General features: G+C 39.5%; 2 protein-coding genes across 4 annotated transcripts in view; one reads left to right on the top strand and one right to left on the bottom strand.

Moving 5' to 3' along the window:
• The window catches only part of ctnnd2b (catenin (cadherin-associated protein), delta 2b), a gene marked incomplete at its 5' end in the record, with an annotated part of 123,739 nt that overhangs the window by 56,201 nt on the left and 46,072 nt on the right, over positions 1 to 21,466 (bottom strand). The window contains 6 exons of one of the 2 annotated variants that reach the window (XM_079819666.1): positions 4,121 to 4,436; positions 5,717 to 5,860; positions 6,067 to 6,607; positions 8,077 to 8,243; positions 15,555 to 15,671; positions 16,626 to 16,660. In XM_079819666.1, the coding sequence (XP_079675792.1) occupies positions 4,121 to 4,436; positions 5,717 to 5,860; positions 6,067 to 6,607; positions 8,077 to 8,243; positions 15,555 to 15,671; positions 16,626 to 16,660 (1,320 nt within the window). The remainder of the gene's footprint in view (positions 1 to 4,120; positions 4,437 to 5,716; positions 5,861 to 6,066; positions 6,608 to 8,076; positions 8,244 to 15,554; positions 15,672 to 16,625; positions 16,661 to 21,466) is intronic. The other variant, XM_079819667.1, reaches the window with a different exon arrangement.
• The window catches only part of LOC307128076 (retinol dehydrogenase 12), an 83,751-nt gene continuing 68,767 nt past the window's right edge, over positions 6,483 to 21,466 (top strand). The window contains exons 1-2 of one of the 2 annotated variants that reach the window (XM_079819657.1): positions 6,483 to 6,613; positions 15,567 to 15,640. The gene's annotated coding sequence lies outside the window, so the exon portion shown is untranslated. Of the gene's footprint in view, positions 6,614 to 15,566; positions 15,641 to 15,666; positions 15,693 to 21,466 lie in introns of those variants that run through there. The other variant, XM_079819658.1, reaches the window with a different exon arrangement.

Below are 21,466 nucleotides of genomic sequence, written 5' to 3'. Positions count from 1 at the left end.
GGGGGCGTTCTCGGTGCCCACACTGCTGCCCCCTGGCGAAGGGAGGGGAGGAAAGAAGTGACAAGGCCCGGGGGCGTCGCACACTGCCAACCTGGCCCTCTTGGGGCCCAGGGAGAGAGGAAACTGCTCTGAAAATGTGGGTACCGCTGGACTCCGGAGAGCCAGCGGCAGAGTATTGACACCAGTCAGGGCCCCCGGTCCTCCTCCGGGGGGGTGAGGGAGGGGTGCGGACACCAACTCCCTCGGAGCAGCTCCTGTTCTCCCTGGGCTGCCCATCTCAGGGCCGCTTGCCCTTACGCTTGCTTGTAGACTAGCAAGCCCTGAGTGGGTTGGGCGCCTCCCTTACGTCCGACACCCTGCCTCCCAGATGGAGGCTGCTGCCTGGGTTTCGCAGGGGCAGAGGTGGACGCAGGGGGGGCGCCCTCGGCGACAAGCAGGCAGAGGTGCTGCGAATTAGGATTTTTTTTTTTTTTTTAAACCACCTCTGTCTGCTTCTAGGCCATCGAGAACTGCTGGGCAAAGTACTCGACGGCGTCGCCGAAGAGGCCAGCCTGACAGACAGGGGCGTTAAGGAACCGAACTTAGTCGGACTCACGCATATCTGCCAGGTTTAGCCCCAGGTTCCTGGACCACTAGTGTGGACATCGCCTGACCCAGGGAGCGTGCAGTGACTTCCGTCGCCCAGAGAGCGAGGTCCACCACCGCACGCAGTTCCTGCATAACCCCTGGGTCGGGACTACCCTCGTACATGCAGGACAGAGGGTAGTGAGAGAGGGAAAAATTTATACAGATTTTGGCCCTTTTGGTGTTCCATATTTTGACACCAAATAGTTCCATACTGCTCATTTTTCCAATGCCCATCCGGGAAAAAAGGCACGGGGGTAGGCAAGGCGATTTAAGCGTTGCACTACGCCTCAGCCACCCGGGAAAGCATGGCTGCCAACTCTGAATCTGATTCAGCAAAAGCACACACCATTATAGTGGGAAACTCAGCATCATCATTTCCAGTGCATAACAGCCCTCTCTCCGATGCAGCAATTGACATCTGTCCTCTGCCAGAGCCACAAATGAAACATTAGGTCTCCTTGTTTTAAAAGGACCAGCAATCCCATCTGTAAGCTACCAGCAGGCATGTGAAACAGTGAACGTGGCCGTCAAACTCGACGGCACACGGTGCGCTGAACGCTCAAGCCCTATGAAAAGGCAAGACGAACACCGCACCGACGTGGTCATGTTCTCATGAGAGAACATGAACCACCCACGAACAAAGTCTCGGCATGCTCATGATGCGATAGAGGAGTGGGGGCCCGAAGAGATGTACCCGGCGGGGATGCCCCACTGTAATCCTCAGGTCCACCAAAGCTTATTAACTAAAGTAGTCCTTTTCTGATGCACCAGAAAAGAAACTAGATCAGGGAATAAGGAAAGGGACTCAACCCCATTTGAGGTTTCATAGTCTGGACCGCGCATCTAGAGAGTGCCGAGTGACGCGCTGGGTTGCCGTGGCAACCCCCGCTGTCAGCCGGCGCTCGACGGCACACGGCGCGCTGAACGCTCGAGCCCTTACGAGAAAGGTGAGACGAACAACGCGCCGACGTGACCATGCTCTCCTGAGAGAGCATGGATCACCCACGAACGCAATCACACATGTTTATATGTGAGAGAGATCGTGGCCGTCAAATGAGGACAGGAAACAACCGCATCCAGAAACACACGGTTTGAATGACATCTTGAAAAAGACGCAGGGTCAAACCGTGTTGCTCTTTTAGAAAAGGAAAACCGCTCTTTCAGTGCTGAATCACTCAGGGAGATGACCGCGGCTCACGCAGTTCAGATAGTGCAAGCCTGCGTGAGCACTCAGAAATGGAAACGCCCAGCCAACCAACAAAACCAGCTCTTTATCTCCTCTGAAGCGGCCACCCGCTGAAAAGCGCCGTCACACCCGCACTGGAACAGCAATCCTTCTCACGAGACTCGAATAACACTCTTCGTAGACACAGCAATGACGCTGTTCGGCTCCGAAAAAAAAGGCAATGATCAAGCATTCCACTTCCTTATTTATACCCGCGCTGCGGGGCGGTGCGTGGAATGCGTGGATCGCATGCCAATCTCCATTGGCTCGTTTTTAATACACTCGAAGTAGATTGGTCTCTGAGATCAGATCCCAATTCGTCGGTCAGTTCCGACGTACGTCGAACGTGACCGACTGAAAGGGAACTGTATAACTGTGATCATCGTATTTATGTTTCCTTGGTGTCATTTAAAAAGTTTGAAAGCCCCTGATTTAGATGTTCCTGTTTCGTTATAGGATGTACAAGAAGTTATAATGCAGTGTCTTGTGTATATACAAATGATCTTTTAGTTAAAAAAATGCGGTTTTCTATATAATTTGCAAGGATTTTGGTGATAAACTGTGGTCGGTATGGTTGCCAGACCCACCCTTTAATATACCAAACACTTTTAGTGAACCAAAATACGACATGATCTGAAACAGTTTGAAATTGTCTGTGCATTTGTTTGCAGCCAGTAAATGCAATGCATCACACATCATACCACCTCCACCATAACCACTAGCAGTGAGAAGACATGGGAGAAAAACAAAAGAATGAGGGGTCAACAAAAGGGATGGCAAAAATCAACAAATCAAGGTCAAATTAGCAGAAAAAGCAAGCAAACAAAAAAGAGAAAGTCCTATAGTACTTTAGTTCACAAGAGATGGTCGTCAATGGCCTCTCAGCACATCAAATTAATGTCACAAGATAAAACCAAAAATATGCTTAATACCAATATAAAGTTAGAGTGAAAAAGGTGGAACTGACTACCTCTCTATAAAATCATGCGCTATGATTCCTGAAGAATGTTTACGTTTGTGACAAATGTGCAATAGGTTTTTGTGATTTTTGGCTTTGTTAGTATACAGTACACAGGGAATCTGAGGTACTACAGGAAGTGAGGTCATGTGAAGTCTGATTCATGCTGTAGAAGAGAGTGGAATAAAATGTGTCACCCCTTTAATTATGCACTCAATTTTTGATTTTATTTTATTTATTTATTTTACATGTGACCATATACTGTATTTAGAAAGAGCCCATCATTTACAACTGCTTGTGATTGAAAGATGCAGATAAATAGGATTTATTTTCATTTGGTAAATTTCTTTGGTAAAATACTACCGTTCAAAAGTTTGGGGTCAGAGTAATTTATTTTCACTTTCATTCAGCAAGGGTGCATTAAACAGATCAAAAGAGACAAACATATTATAATGTTACAAAAGATTTCTGTTTCAAAAATGTCTATTCTCTCAAAGAATCATCAAAGAAAAAGTATCATGGATTATACAAAAATAGCTAAACAGCAAAACTGTTTTCAACACTGATAATAATAAGAAATGTTTCTTGAGCCACAAATCACCATAATACAATGATTTATGAAGTACTGGAATAACGTCTGTTGAATCGTAGCTGATGCCAGCTTTGCTATCACAGAAATACATTACATTTTAAAATATATTAAAGTAGAAAACAGTTATTTTAACTGTAATACTTCACTATTTTGTATTTTTGTACAAATGAATGCTGCCTTGGTAAGCATTTCTTTCAAAAAGGTTTAAAAAGTCCTACAAACCCTAAACTTTTGAACGGTACAATATCTCTGGGACAAAGTGTGTCAGATGCTTTTTAATAAGGATAGTGAACTGTACCACCAAATGTACGATTTAAAATATTATTATAAAATGTTGAAAATGATTTCACTACATTCAAATATGTAGTGACAGTTGTCCTGGCCGTTTATGAAAATGGTTAACATACAGTATTTACCCCTAACAAAGTCATATAATTATGGCTCTGTGTTACGGATGGTTTATTCTTGTTTCAGTTGACATCAGACATCCTGAAATGTCATGCTATTAGTTCTCATTTCTCATTGCCCAAGGCCAAATTAAACTAAACAGTGGCACAGCTTACACCACTCTCCCCTACAATGTCTTCAACTTGTGCATATGAAGCTCTGTTTGATTTGTTAATCACAAAGCATGTCAGTTCGGCCCTAATTCTCACTAACTGGGCGAGATCTCCGTGTGCTGTTCCCTCAAGATGTATTAGACAGTGGGAGGACTCACCTGGGGTCCTTCTGGATGCTGTCCACAGATGGCGACCGGACCAGCGTAGCCTCCGGGGGCAGAGCAGGCCCCGATTTGCTGTAGGGTGAGTCTGTGGAGGGGCAGAACTGTAGTGTACGGTAGGGGTTGGCATAGTCGGCGGTGGAAGCTCCAGGGCCAGTGGCGTAGCCGGCACGAGGGAATGTTCCCGTGGCGTTCTGGCTTCCCGTGCGCTGCAAGGGTATGGAGTCAACACCGGGAGAGGAAGGGGCTACAACAGGAGAGTAGGGACAGAGTAGAAAGTTCAGGACCTGGTCACAAAACTGGTTCATTGGATCTTTGGGTGCAGCAAAAGGTGAAAAAGGAGGACAGAAGGATCAAAGCAGAGCAGAAAGGATGTTAAACCATTGAAATAACAAACTGGCCCATAATGATAGCTCTTCAGTAGGTGCTTTATTAGCTTGTCTGAGGGTCAATGCAAAACTGTTTTTTTCTCTCTGGCCTGCTTTTGTTCAGATTTGAATAGCTACCCAGAAACCACCATTGAGGGCTGTTCTTCCTGACGGCAGAGTTTTCCAGCTGACTAGAGCTCACAGCCGTGCAGGAAACAATCGCGCTTTAAAGTCAGCATGAACATTTTACTTTTTATGCACTACTTGGTGCACACGATTCATCTGTTCACATTATTGTAAATAAAAAAGTTAACTTTTATTTTATTTACTTTTCTATGTCAGCACCATAGGCTATTATAATGGCAAAAACTGAATGTCAATAAACTCTTACCGCATACAAATTTGTATAAGATACTTAAATTTGATATTTGAAAAATTCCGAAAATTTTCCTGGTGGGAAAGAAATGACATTAACATTCTCTTTTATTTTTCAACGCTTCCCTTCTAGCTCTAGTATAGTATGTCAAGTTGACTTTTCACAACCAATAAATTCTGAATTCATACCCATACCCAGAAATACATTAAGTTATGGAAGTAAAATGAGTTACGAACAGCGTGTGATGTTGACTTTCAACACCAGTCAAGAGCACAAGTTTGGTTGCAAAAAATTAAGGGATAGTTCGGTCCAAATTTAAAAAGCTGTCATCATTTACTCACCTTCATGTCATGCTAAACCTGTATAACTTTCTTTCTTCTGAGGAACATACAAACAGATATTTTTGAAGAGCATTGGGGTCAATAGACTCCAATGAATTTCTTTGTATAAAAAAAATAAACATTGAAAGAAAGTCATGTAGGTTTGGAACAGCATGAGAGTGAGTAAATGAGTAAATTATTTTCAACTGAACTGCTCTTTTATCTTGCATACATGCTTGTAGGTGCTTTTATAGTTTAATGATATATTAAACTCAGTTCAACTGATAAAACAACATGTGAATGCAAGCAACCGTTAAGGCAAAACTTGTTACTATCTGATAATGTCTGGTTGCTCACTCCTATTAATTGGGCACTTGGGAAAACATTTCTATTTTGAACAAAAAGAAAAGCTGAAACAAGCCTTTTATTTCATAAATGCACAGTCTGTACCCGAGCCATTTTACGTCTAGATCAAAAGATTTTATTGTTGGCTTTAAATCGCTAGAGAACCTGATGTCTGCCATCTTACCCTGTCCTTGGTTGAAGTTTCTCAGGGGGGCTTTCTGATAGACTCTGTCCTCATAAATGGGATCGATGTGGTGCTCAGGAGACTGCAGGGGTCTGAGCTCTGAGCCCAGGTGACTGTGCTGACTGCTGTACGAACCCCTAGAACCTACATCATGAACAAAGGCAGATTCTCAAGCACCATTAACCAGAACAAAAATGCAATAAATACGCTTGGAAAAAATTGCGTCGAAATTGTGATCCATCTGTCTGATGATATCAAACACCCGCTAAGTGTGAAAATGACCAGTGCTTGTGTGTTTTTGGTGGTGATACTACCAAACGGAAAGGCTGTATCCAGCAAGGAGCACTGACCTGCCAGACTGCCAGGTCTCTGGAGCGTGGCGTTGGCATACAGCTCATGAGAGATTTTGTACTGATCGGCGGTGTGCAGCATTCGCTTGGTGGGGGACAGAGTGGCGTAGCTTCCTACGGCGGCACTGAGCTGGTGTAGCGGAGACGAGCTGGAGGCATTGCCCGGCCCGGCCATGTGCAGCGGTGAAGAGGACGACCCTCCTCCCACCGCCATGTTGATGGGAGAGCTGGTGCTGTAGGACTTGGCTAGCCGGCTCGGGGACTGCTTGGGCGACGACACCCGCGCCAGGGTGGCGTAGCTGGGCATGTCGGAGGCTGAGCCCAGCCTCTGCAGTTTGGAGGGGGAGCCCAAAGCCTGCATGGAAAAGGGAGAGCTCACTCGCTGGGCTGGTAGAGTGGAGCAGGAATAGTTTACAGGGGCTGTTGGCAGATCGTCAGGCATGTGGAATGCACTGCCATGACTCTGGGCAAAGGAGTCTCGAGAATGGGCCCGGGCGGCTGTCTCTCTGGCAGCCAGCTGGGCAACACGATTAGACGTCACCTGGAGGTAAGTGACATGTAAAGAGCTAGAATTTCACTCATCTAGGAGCTATGAGCTAATGCTGCCTTCACGTGCTATCGGAATTATCGTAAATACGAGTTTCCTAGGTAAAAAATGCACATGAACGCCCTCTGATGTCGTGTTTACCACTGGGAAGTTCGGAAATAATTTTGATACCCCAATTCCCGAGATGGGCGTGTCATAAGCTTTAAACATGGTGGCGGGGAGAACTGGACTGCTGTGGCAGGTGTGGTTTTATTGTTTTTTTCCCCCCAAAACAGCTAGGTTGTCTTGTCTTGACATTAATGTAGGCTACTACATATTTACATGTAAGAGTAATCATATGAAGCGTATTGTATGTTTGGTACACTGTGAAAATAGCCTGCATTTGACTGAAATCACAGAATCAGCAGAAAGCGGAATATCTGGAATGTTTATATGGTTGTCGGTGCATGGGAGACTACATATGATGTTGGTTTTAATACAATTTTCCCAATAAATAGGCAAGAAAAACCTGGTGTCCACCATGATTCCTGTTCACTCCGACAACAAAGCACTTGAATGCAACAAGCTCGTAATTACAACTTCTAAAGTGGGAATTAGGAAATTTTCCGATAGCACGTGAAGGCAGCATAAGTGATGGTGATCGACATGATATTTTCAAGGGGAAAAAGGGTGAATTCGCTAAATGCTTGCGCCACTTTTTGCGTGTAGTAATTCGGTAGAAAAACACCTTGTAGATGGTCGAGTATAAATGCAAATGAGTATTTCAATTAAGTCACTGTCATTTTTTTTTTATTAATCTAAATTATTTTGGTTAATCTCGTAAATTAAATTACAAATGAAAATGTTTGTTTACAACAAAGATAAAATGAAAAAAGTACATCATGATGATATTTAAACAAATTAAATTATACTATTGACCAAAATGTGAGAAAAAAAACACTGCACTGACACACACAGTTTTTTCACGTTTTTGTTTAAAGTTGATGCACGATCAAATTTACGGAGCCCCGCACATGATTAATTTATAGCCACAATATATATTTTTTCCACGCGTCATACGTGGGGCTTTTACCATGCACCAACTTTTCATGCATAAAACATTGCCAGTGTTATTTTTATATAACCGGTATTTAACACATAAAATGTTGAATATTCTACAATTAGATGCCATTTTAGACTGAGTAAAATGACTAAAATTAATGAATATGACATAATGACATAATGACTATATTTATAGGATGTTTTCATCAAAAGACAAAAGCCATGACTGAAAAAAGGTGTGAAAATGAACACTGATTGGGCACAAAAAAAAATTAAGCACATGCACATAAACGGCACAATTAGCGGACGCAATTCTTAGTGAATTCCCCCAGAGGGTCTTCTTGTAAAAACAGGGTGCAGATAACATAGTGTAAGACAAAAGGGTCAAAATCTGAGTTTTTAAAAAAGAGATGAATCCCCACCTGATTATAGCTATGTAAGGCTCCTCCCACCTGACCACCGCGCGGGGGCTGGGAGGCCGACAGGTCGCCGAGGGCAAGGGTCTGGTTGCTATGGTAACTGACTGGATAGGGAAAGGTGCCCTCTTGGTTATTGAGCTGCAAAGCACTCTGAGAGAGGATGCCTGGTCCTGTGAAGGGGACATTTGGGAGAAAGAGGAATGTTATTAGCTGGACAATCACTCTTATTTATATCCGACAGAGAAGAAAAAAATGCAGTTGGGCTTCTTCATTTGCATACTGAATTGTCATTGGTTTTGTCATCTTTGCATATATTTAAAGGGATAGTTCACCCATGTATAAGTTCCTTTACAGTGACTGTTGAGCCAACAGAAAACAAGATGCATGACGACTGCCATGACAATGTCAAATCGGCATGAATCAGCATTGTATTTACATAGAATCAAAGCCAGAAATCTAAACTTGCATAAAACTTTATTTCTTTTGCAGCCTTGCAAGCTCAGGTATTTCCTTTAGGAGATGCAAATCTTGTTACCCTCTCTTCTCTGTCCATATAATTCCCCTCACCTCAATTTACCTTCGTAAAATTGGTTAATTGCTTTACCATTTCATCTCATATTCTTGCATTGTCTTCACGCCTCCATCCACAGTACTTCCCCTCTCCGTTTTACTTTCTTTTATACTGCTCATTATTTCAAGCCTCACAGTGAGTAGATGGACAGAAAAGGCATGCATAATTAATCACTGCTGGAAGACACTCAATGAGCACACATTCATGAAAATGGGGTCAACATGAACAGAAATCACAGTCCCTTCTCTTCGCTCGGCCCGCCTGTGCTGACAGCATGACACTGTACCGAATAGCAGTGATTCCCAGTCCTGTTACAGAATGTCCAACACATAAATAAGGCACATGGACTCCTAGAAAAGTGTTTCTTTTGAACTCGTATTACACTGGATATCATTCAGAATGATCATAATACATTATTAAACTGGGTACTATAAACATGATTCACTTTGAAAAAAAATACTCTTGGGGAAAAACCAACTGATGTTTCACACACAGACTAAAGCCGTTTGAGAAACTGTAGTAACTTGCTTTTCAAATGTATTAAGTTTGATAGGCTGAGACATTTAATAAGATGAAAGTGTAAATGAAACAAGAAAAACAGTTGGAGAAATATAGAGCATGGTATTTTATATTCAAAGGAGGCTGTGAGCATATTCAGAGTATCTCCACTTTGAATTTAGCTTTTGACCATTTTCACTTAAAATCCTACATATATGTATATTTTATATTCATATATATACTACTTTTCCAAAAGTTTGAGGAGAGTAATAATTATTTATTTTTAAGAAATTAAAGGTGCCATAGAAGGCATTGATACAATATTTTAAATTGTTCTCTGGTATCTACATAGAAGGTATGTGGCTTAGGTAAGGGCAAAAATACTCCAGATACGGTGTTACACGTCCATTTACAACCCTAGAATTTGTCCCTAGAATGAAATGGTCTTATTTGGAAGGGTCATGAATAATAATGTTGAGCTCTGCTCTGATTGGCTGTTTCACAGAAATTCTCATTTCTGTACCTCACACAAGTGCAGTTGTAATGGGAAGTTCGGATCATTTTACTGACTCGGATCTTGAGCAAAATGAACAAATCTTTTTTCAAGTCATTTAGTTCATTTCAGCAGAATCGAATTAAAATGTTACATGCTACATTTTCAACAGATTTAGTACTTTTGGAATAAAAAATAAACTATAAGCTAATGCAACCATGGCCAAACTTTGAGAAAGAAATGATTAATTAATTGCTTAGCTTGCTTCAGTCTATGTATGCAGTCTGTTAGTTCACCTCACCTCCCGATCCAAATCGTTCTTTCTTTTGTCACCTCACATTTAATCACGTCTGTGTCATGTCTGATCTGGGCCGTGACAGCCTCATATGCAATACATGCGTCCGGAAACAGAACTGATTAGTTCATCTCTCGAGTCTTCGGGTTTGAGTCATTCGTTCATCAAGTCCCAGCCCCATAGGCAAGGCTATGCAGTCACCGGAAACAGAACTGATTAGTTCATCTCTCGAGTCTTCGGGTTTGAGTCATTCGTTCATCAAGTCCCAGCCCCATAGGCAAGGCTATGCAGTCACCGGAAACAGAAAAGATTAGTTCATCTCTCGAGTCTTCGGGTTTGAGTCATTCGTTCATCAAGTCCCAGCCCCATAGGCAAGGCTATGCAGTCACCGGAAACAGAAAAGATTAGTTCATCTCTCGAGTCTTCGGGTTTGAGTCATTCGTTCATCAAGTCCCAGCCCCATAGGCAAGGCTATGCAGTCACCGGAAACAGAAAAGATTAGTTCATCTCTCGAGTCTTCTCGTTCGAGTCGTTTGTTCTTTTTTCACTTGACCGCTTCCCTGTTCAGTGTCTCGCAACATATACAACATTACAGTCGTATTATTGACTGCATGTTGTAATATATTTATTATTATAAAATCATCAGAAGATATGTACAATAAACATGTGTTATGCCTATCCATTCTGAACAACTCAATGTGTCCAAGCTTCATAGGAAAATCAATTAAACTAGCTAAAAAACTGAACTAAACAAACATAAAAAAACTACTCACTTGTTTGTAAGGAATTGTGAATTAACCATAGACTGTAAAGGAATGAACTAATTTCTGTATCCAACATGGCTGTCACGTCACGTGACAAAAGAACGCAACTCGAGAGATTAGCTGTTTCTGCATTCAGCCTATGGGGACTTGAACGAACGACTCGAACGAGAAGACTCGAGAGATTAACTGTTTCTGCATTCAGCCTATGGGGACTTGAACGAACGACTCGAACGAGAAGACTCGAGAGATGAACTAATCTTTTCTGTTTCCGGCGACGGCATAGCCTTGCCTATGGGGCTGGGACTTGATGAACGAATGACTCAAACCCGAAGACTCGAGACTGGTGAACTAATCAATTCAGTTTCCTGTACAGAACATATGGGATGTTGCGCATGCGCAGTCAACACAAAATGAACTAATGGTTCATGAACGACACATCACTAAGTTGTTCAGCAAACACAACTGCAAACAGCACAAGCGGCTCGTGAGTCGTGACAGAACACAGAGCACCTGAATGATACTTTAAGCAGAAAATCTCCAATGGAGATTGCTGAAATGCAGCTTACTCGTTTATTGCTTTTTTTTTTTTAGATCATCCGTCACATGGTTGCCAGATTGCACATTTTAAGTAAAACACCGGATAGAATACGTGATCTTTTAACAGAAAAGCTCTGATTTGGGGATTTGATTACTGAAAACCGCAAGCATGAACACTCGAACGCTCCTCTTTTTCCCCCCGACAAAACCAAAGACTTTTACCTACATTTTAGTCTCGTCTTTTTTCATCAACGATATTGCATGTTTATATAAATTAGTCACAATAATTGTGTAAGGATGTTTGTGTCAACTCGTCTTGTCTTAGTCATGAAAAAAAAAAAAAGTCATATTTTCGTTAACGAGATTGACACCAGTCAGAGCAAACTAACAACTTTGAATTAAATTGTTGCGGTATCCTGTTATAAACATCAACCATGCCTGTTGACAGTTCTGCTCTGTGGGAAGAGTAAAGTGCTCCCAGCCTGGAACACAATACTGAGAAATGTTTGTTGAGCGCCAAATCAGTGATACTGAAGACTGGAGTAATGATGCTGAAAATCCAGCTTTGCTTTAAAATATGTTAAAATAGAAAACAGCTATTTTAAACTGTAATAATATTTCATAATGCTACTGTTTTACTGTGTTTTTTATCAAAAAAATGCAACCTTGGTTAGCATAAAAGACAAAATCTTACTGACCCCAAACTTTTGAAAATAATGCACATTTAATAGAACAAACAATCAATCAATAAAATAATTTTTAGTTTAACCCATATTTTAAAGTTATAGTGTTTCAGGATTAACGGAGCAAAATGCTAATTTCTGTACCCCATTTGTCAAGCACTACAATATAGCACCACATATCACCTGTACGCACAGAGACGAATTTAAATGCTGTTTAATCTCTGACAGCCAGCAAAGTCGATCATGGTGGTGTGTGCTTTGTGTCGTGTGAACTGAAGCTTACTGCTGCACAGTCAAGGCATGTTTTTCTTCTTCTGAGGACGTCTGACGGCACCGAAATATGTTGCATCTTTTAAAGAGATGCCAGTTTGAAATGGTCTGACAGAGCATTAATGTCTGTTTACAAAACTTCTACATGCCACAACATGCTGTAAGATGAATCAAATGATAAAACACCTTATTTTAGTGATATTCACATGCTATATTTTCATCTGTGATTCGTAAAAAATAAAAATAAATAAAAAACAGGCCACAAGTATGAAGATTAAACGAAAACCAATAAAGGTCTGTGTTCTATTAAAAGATTTCCCATAAATGGACACACACACACAGACTATGTGGCAGTGCGACTTTACAACCATTGAAGATGATAACTGGGTCATTTCAGATGACCCAGTAATATCAGAAAATAGCCGACTGCGGTTATTGAAAATGGCTGGAGTTTACTACTATAACCACTTTAGCCACTATCAGATTCAAAAAGAGGCACATTTACAGTAAGAGCTGAAAGTTTCATAAATGCATTATCAGACTTCTGGTCCTTCTCCAGTCTCAACCCAAGCGTCTCAGACATCTTAAGATGCCATTTGCACCATTACAGAGTGGTTGTGCGGTGGACGATCTGTGTCCAGGTGGCTGGTCACTTATCTGTTTGGGGAGTGGGGTTGTATCTGCACACTATATGACCTGCATTTTAGATTAGAACTGATAAATATTTCAGCTGAATTCTATTTATAACTCACAACTAGAGAGAGTGAAACCACTGCAAGCAAGTAAATAAATGCAAAATATACTGTCTTGTGAGGTGGTTCATTAAAAACCATTAAGTGTCCATGTACACTGATTTATTTATCAGGATGCTCAATGTTTCACGATTTAGATGTTGCTTTGGCTGAAGTTTGCTGTGGTTAAGTTTGCTTACTTACAGCTATGTCAAACATTAGTGAATGTTGTATTAATCAGATTAGTCAGATATTGACACCAATGGCTAGTGAAAGTTATGTGCAGTGTATCTGTCATAATTAAATCTAGTTGTAAAACCAACTGTATATATTGGAGCCCTGATCAGAAACCAAGATGAATATACAGTTGCAAGAAAAAGTATGTGAACCACTTGCAGAATCTGTGAAAATGTGAATAATTTTAAGAAAATAAAAGATATCATAGAAAATGCATTCTTTTTTTTTATTTACTACTGTCCTGAATAAGATATTTTACATAATTTTTTTTTTTTTTACATATAGTCCACAAGACAAAAAAAATGCTGAATTTATTAAAATAACCCCGTTCAAAAGTTTATGAACCATTGATTCTCAGTGATGTGTTTCATTACCTGGATGATCCATGACTATTTTTTTGTTTTGTGATGGTTGTTTATGAGTCATTGTTTGTCTTGAGCAGTTAAACTGACCAATGTTCTTCAGAAAAATCCTTCAGGTCCTGCACATTCTTCAGTTTTCCAGCATCTTTTGCATATTTGAACCCTCTCCAGCAGGGACTGTGTGATTTTGAGATCCATCTTTTCACACTGAGGACAACTGAGGGACTCAAACACAACTACTAAAAAAAGTTTGAAACATTCCCTGATGCTCCAGAAGGAAAAACGATGCATTAAGAGCTGGGGGTGAAAACTTTTGGGCAGGATGAAGATGTTTAAATGCTTCTTATTTTGTTTAAATATCTTTTCTTTTTTTTTCAATACATTTTCACCCCCCCGGCTCTTAATGCATTGTGTTTCCTTCTGGAGCATCAGTGAATGTTTAAACTTTTTTAGTAGTTGTGTTTGAGTCCCTCAATTGTCCTCAGTGTGAAAAGATGGATCTCAAAATCATACAGTCCCTGCTGGAAATGTTAAAATATGCAAAAGATGCTAGAAAACTGAAGAATATGCAGGACCTGGAGGATTTTTCTGAAGAACATTGGTCAGTTTAACTGCTCAGGACAAACAAGGGACTCATGAACAACCATCACAAAACAAAAAAACAGCCGTGGATCATCCAGGGAACGACACACAGTATTGAGAATTAATGGTTCATAAACTTTTTAACAGGTTTATTTTAATAAATTCAGCTATTTTTTTGTCTTGTGGACTATATGTAAACATTTGTATGTTAAATATCTTATTCAGGACAGTACTAAATAAAAAATAACATGTATTTTGTATGATCTCTTTTATTTAGTTAAAATCATTCACATTTTCACAGATTCTGCAAGCGGTTCACATACTTTTTCTTGCAACTGTAAGTATAGTGCACTACACTTTGAAAAGTTTATAAGTACACCAGCATACTGATTGCTTCAAAGTACATGAACATGGACTAAAAGCGACAAAACTTGTATGATTGTATTGGGTCTTCCAGGATTTTTAAAAGAAATTAATACTTTTACTTATTAAGGATACATTAAATTGATCAAAAATGACTCTACAGACACATTACACTACAGCAAAGTTACAAATGATTTATATTTTAAATAAATGCCATTCTTTTGACGTTTCTATACGTTAAAAAATCCCAAAAAATCTATCACGGCTTCCACAAAAATAAGCAACACAATTGTTTTTAACATTTATAATATTTTTGGAGCACCAATCACAGGAAAAAAGTACGTTAAAATCTTTAAAAAAAATTCACAAAAATACTGTTTTTACTGTATTTTTCACGTAAAAAAATGCTTTGGTGAGTATATGAGAAACCCAAAGTTTTTTACGGTATTTCTCCCTGATCAAATCCCTTCAGACATAATTTTTGTATGTGTAATGTTATATATTGGGGCTAAATCTGTAAATATGACCAATTAATTAAGGTGTTTCCGCATGAACCACATTTTTAGGCTTTATAGGCACTTTTTTACACTATATCTCAACCTCCTTTAAACACAGAGAAACTGAGCCTTTGAAATATATCAACCGTTTCGAGTATTCATATCTAATCAGTTCAGATGAGGCAAGTCTGATATTCTCAGCAGGGTGAATATGCTTTTTGACATACATTATTTGAACATTTGTTGCCTTCAACTTGTTTCCTTAAAAACTCTGTTGAGAAATAACCCGTAATTCATGCATCAAGCTTCTAACATGCATAATAAGGGAGATAGGGATGTTAACTGATGAATTTCACAAAGCTATATCATGTGGATACACTCTACAGAGCAACACCTGCAAGCTCATATTATGGGCTGTTACCCATGCGTTTCTGACTAAGAACACTCAGAGGATACAAATTACAGTCCCCGACTATCAATCATTTCAGCTTAAGATCACAACTTTGCAGGATCAGAACATTTAGGAGTCATTAACATTGTTGAGTCTCAGTCATTTCTTAATTGTGTTAAACTTCAAGCATTTGAAAGTGCTCCTTACTTTCGCCTGCAGTGAATTCCTGTGAATCCAGAATGCCAGACTCTTGAAGAGATCGGATGCAGGAATCTACAAGTTCCAGACCTGTGGTGAGCTCCTCCTCGATATCCTTCTGGCCGTCTGTGAACAAAGACATGAGAGGTAACTTCATCTAGCAGGTGTTTGATTCAACAGAAACAACTAGGGCAAAAGATAAAGCAGCTCCCTACAATAATGAGTGTTTCAATATTCTGGTAGTTACCCAGCAAGGACAAAATGTTTTACGGTGTTGAATTTTGATTGCAGTTAGGATACACTGGAGTCTTCATATTTGATCTCTAAATGTATCCGAAGCATTGTGACAATATGTATTATGTTAAAAAAAAACATCCCATCTGACATATTAAGGCCAATTCACACTGTACTGACAGACGCTGACCAATGTCACAATAACCAGATTACAGAATGTCACCTCTCAGAAATCCTCAGACCTGTGAAACGCTGATTGAACATGAAAACATTGGCCTTAAATTATACTGAATAAAATGCTGTTACAACCTTTTCACAACGTTTTTACAATGTAGTTGTGGAAGTTGCGTAGCTACCAATTTTCAAGGCCAAACTAATACCAACATTTTGAAGTACAAAACCAACCACTGAGGAATCTACTAAAGCATTTTTTTTTATTATTTGAACTAGCCTGCATGAGAATGAGATGCTTAATCCGGTTTTGTTTTGATGCTTCATCAAGAACCCAGTATTTTAAAGAGTGTGGCGTGACCGCAAGCTCATGAATCATTTATATCCTGCACTGCTCCTGCTCTTCAATCTCAGCCTCTCCTCTGTTTTATGTTCTGGAAGGCAGAGGTTGTCATCTTTGGCTAACGTTTTGCTGTAGCACAATCAATACAGTCAAAAAGTCAACATGCTTCACTCCAACATGCATGGTTTACCACGTGGGCTGCTAGATGATGACAACTGTCAAAACACATTTCAGAAGGTGCTCTTCACACAAAGGTTTCAAATCATGGATTTCAAAACGATGGGCTGAAGAGCAAGAAAATTCTCATTTTAGCAAGAAAACAGTCCAGTTACCTTGGTTGTTCCAGCGAAACTTCTCATCCGCTGAACTGTAGGATTAAGGATAGAACAGATTTAGATGCATCGTCAACAGAAATACTAAAGTGATCATAATCTTTTTTTATGGTAAAGCAGACACAAGAGCATCAGTGAGGTCAGGCATGATGGGGCCTAGCTTGCGTTTCATCCCAAATTTTTTTATTTTATTTAACCTTTATTTATCCAGGTAAACTGTTTGAGAACCACTTCTCATTTACAAACATGACCCAAATGTGTTCAATGGTTCAGACTCTCTAAACAATTCCCTCATGGACCTCGCTTTGTGCACAGGATCATGTCACACTGGAAGGGCCCTATTTTACAGTAAATGTTTGTCTAAGGAGATTGTTTGGCTGTATGTGTGAATTTCTGCACCAGAGTATGAGTGAAATAGACATATCTGCCAAAATTTTTGATACTTTTTAAAAGAAATTAAAACTTTTATTCTGCAAGGACAATAAAGACATTTATAATGCAAATTTCAATTTTAAAAAATGTTCTATTCATCAAAGAGCCCTGAAAACATTTTATCTGTCCTGTTTTCAACATTGATCAAATAAGAATTTTTTTGAAACTGAGATTTATACATCATCTGAAAGCTGAAAGGGTTAGTTCACCCAAAAATGAAAATTATGTCATTAATTACTCACCCTCATGTCGTTCGACACCCGTAAGACCTCCGTTCATATTCGGAACACAAATGAAGATATTTTTGTTGAAAGCTGATGGCTGAGAAAGGCTTCAGATAGGCCTCCATTGGCATTCAGTACATTTACACTTCCAAGACCCATAAAAGGCACTTAAAACGTCGTTACAAAGTCCATCTCACCACAGTGACTCTACAATAATTTTACGATGCGACGACAATAGTTTTTGTGCGCAAAAAAAAAATCTAAATAACACCTTTATCCAACTTGTTCTTGTCTTCCGCGTGTGCCTCCACGACGCATGCGCGAGAGTATGACGTAGATCCGGCGTTCGGACACATGACCCAGAAGCGATTTGTTTACGAGCAGAGGAAGACGCGCGTATCTAAGCTGTTGAATTCTACATTGATCGTGCTTTAGGTCTCCGCGTAGTTCTCAAAATGGGGTAAAAGTGTGCATTTCATGGATTCCCGAACGCCGGATCTGCGTCATTTTCTCGCGCATGCGTCGTGGACGGACACACGGAGGACAAGAAGAGGTTGAATAAAGTCGTTATTTTGATTTTTTTTTTCGCACAAAAACTATTGTCATCGCATCGTAAAATTATTGTAGAGTCACTGTGGTGAGATGGACTTTGTAACGACGTTTTAAGTGCCTTTTATGGGTCTTGGGAGTGTAAATGTACTGAATGCCAATGGAGGCCTGTCTGAAGCCTTTCTCAGCCATCAGCTTTCAACTAAAATATCTTCATTTGTGTTCCGAATATGAACGGAGGACTTACGGGTGACCAACGACATGAGGGTGAGTAATTAATGACAGAATTTTCATTTTTGGGTGAACTAACCCTTGAATAAATAAGCTTTCCATTGATGTATGGTTTGTTAGTTTAGTATATTTGGCCGAGATACAACTATTTGAAAATCTGGAATCTGAGGGTGCCAAAAAATCTAAATATTGAGAAAATCGCCTTTAAAGTTGTCCAAATGAAGTCCTTAGCAATGCATATTACTACTATTAATACATTTAAGATATATTTACGGTAGGAAATTTACAAAATATCTTCATGGAACATGATCTTTACTTAATATCCTAATGACATTTTTGGCATAAAAGAGAAATCGATAATTTTGACCCATTACAATGTATTTTTGGCTATTCCCACAAATATACCGTTTTGTGGTCCAGGGTCACAAATGATTCTTGAGCACCAAATCAGCATATCAGAATGATTGGATCATGTGACACAGAAGACTGGAGTAATGATGCTGAAAATTCTGTTTTGCCATCATAGGATTTTTTTTTATTTTTTTAAATGAATTAAAACAGAAAACAATTATTATTAAAATTGTAATAATATTTAACAATATTACTGTTTTTACTGTATTTTTTATTACATAAATGCAGCCTTTGTGAGAATTTTTTTTAACCTACCGACCCTAAAATAGTTTTGGCCATGTGGTGTTACTAAATACTTTGCCATAAACTGCTTGTATAGATGTTTACCCATCAAGTTCATAAATCTATTTGCGCACTTTCTGAATCCCATAACTCGATCAATGAAGTATCATCTCTGTTGTAGAACACACAAACAGTAGCTATGATGATTATGGATTGGGTGGAAATAAAGGCTCGAGGCAGAACGTCGAGTCACACACCCCTAATCAATGACCAGGTTTGTCCCTGCACGGTATATAGTGGCCTGCCTTACCCGTAGCGCTATCAGGAGGCTAAACGCTCACCCGTTGTCCTTGGGTCTTTACAGCAGCTGCTAAATCACTCTATTGATTTTCTTCCGGCGAGTGTGTAAGGATTCATTTTGTGAGGCTGTCTGTGTTTGTGCGGGGGGGTGACGAATCGTAGAAGAAAACAAAACGGCACATGTTAATAGGGCCACGGCGTTGTTCTCCTAAAGCCCATTCATCACAGATTCTTCCGCGAACAATGCATAGACAGAGACAGGCTCCCGGGAAGTGAGCAACAGAGATGAGCCACAAGGCATTTTTAGCCAAACCCCCGTTTTAATGAGCGAGTCGACCCGCTTTCAAACAAGCATTAACTGTTTTCATCCTAATAGCTCCCCATAAAAGACAATTACTGGCTAAGTATGCCAGGTAATTACAAGCGAAATAAATAAATAAGTCCTCTAAGGTAGATAAACACAGATTCGGTTGTGAGATATGATTATGAGTGCCTACAACACAAAATAAATAAATAAAAAACAACTAATCGTTCCCATTGGCTGGAAACTGTCGTTCAATTTCCAGTAGCCTATGCTATAAGACTGACAATTGCGAAATCACTCTTGAAGACGTCTGGCTAGATAACATCACATTGATAGCACAGAATGAGTCTGTCTTCATGGGGATCATTAAAGCCTTTTAGGATGAAGATATTTTTTCTCTCCCAAGATAATTAACTTGAGAAAAATGACATGACAGATGAGGCAATCACAGCTGTGGGTCATTGTGTGGTCAGTAGTTAATCACTGTTCTTTATGTGCTCCATTTCCATATTGACTCAACATATTAGCTGAAACACTTGGAGCAATGCGATTTGGACCATTACAATTAGCACTCTGATTTAGTGTTCTTTGCCTCCATTCTGGCTAAACTTAACTGTCTACATATTGTTCGACATTCATTCACAAGATAGAAATTAAAATCGTATTGCGTTGTAAACAACAAACAAAGGGATGTGAACTGCAAGCAAATGCTAAATTGATGAATAATCTCACTTGACAATGACACCTGTCGCATTTCCTTCCTGTTGAGATTTGGTGTTAATTAAATGCCACCTTAATTTTTGCTAATTATTATTATTTTATTGTTTGCAGTAAGATTCTGGTAATAACATTTGTCTATAGAAATGGTAGAAAAATCCAAATAGTTTCAGATACATTTGTTTTTAAAAAAAATTCTCAAAAATAACATGAATTTCTTTATTATGTGTTAAAATATTTAACAAAATGAATACAACATCCATTAATTTATAGTACTTGATAAATAATGTTTATATTGTTTCTACATTCATTTGGAGATTCAGTGCGAAATTATGCATTACAATATAAAATTTATTACAAATTTGAATGTTAGGTGTGATTAATTACAGAAAAATATGTGACTAATTAGTGATTTTTTTATTCAGTTGAAAGCACTAAATATAAACACACACACACACACACACACACACACCCTCCCCACACACACACACACACTTTAGATTAGAGAACACATATTCACTATTAACTACAAGTTTTCCCTCAATGAACTCCTAATTACTGCTTATTGATAGTACGTAGTTGTAGTGGTTATGTTTAGATATTGGGTAGGGTAAAGGGATTTAGAATATGGTTATGCAGAATACAGCATTAATATTTCCCATTTAAGTATATAATATGTGCTTTATACGTACTCATAAAAATTCAAAATGCTAGTAATATGCATGCTAATAAGCAATTCGTTCATATAGTGAATAGTGTTCCCTATATATATAAAAGCAATCTTATTCAAAGGATGACAACTTTATTTATTTTTATAATTTGTGCTGTGGAACCCACATTATTAAACCAAGCTGCCTAAACCGCAGTAATAAAAAATGTTTTTGTCTGTGTGTGTGTATGTGTGTGTTTGTTTGTTACAGCCTGTTTGCCTTGGATTGTCATGGGAGAATGAAAGTTGAGATTTTGGTGTGAAAGAGTGAAAGTGTGCTGTGAAAAGCTGGAACAAAGCTGAGAGCGGCTTTTGTTCACTGCTAACGTATGTGAAAAGAGTGAAAGAGGGAGCGAGAGAAGAAGGCCGTCCCTAAACCGCTGGGGGTCAATGGGTGCCTCCCAAATGACAGACAGAAAGATAGACACATGCCATCAAGAGAGAGACGTTCCTATTTCAAGCTAAATATATAGAAAAGGAATTTAAATGTAAAATAAACACATCTTCAATGAAGAATATAACCCCAAATCGATTGGTGCTGAAAGTTAAATGTAAGATTACATACATGAAACTGGTGATATTCACAAGCGTTTGATCGAGGGGGTGGGGCTAACTACTTTCCCATGTCTTCAGTGTGGTGCATAGGCCATGCTGTCTGACAAAGCATGTGAAAGGGCTTCACGTGATTGTATTAATGAGTGCGGAGCAGAGGCACTCATCCGTAAGAGCCAGGCCACCCATC

The sequence above is a fragment of the Gobio gobio genome (genome assembly GCF_949357685.1).
Source record: "Gobio gobio genome assembly, chromosome: 6".
Taxonomy (NCBI): domain Eukaryota; kingdom Metazoa; phylum Chordata; class Actinopteri; order Cypriniformes; family Gobionidae; genus Gobio; species Gobio gobio.
This window is presented reverse-complemented; position numbering and strand designations above follow the sequence as displayed.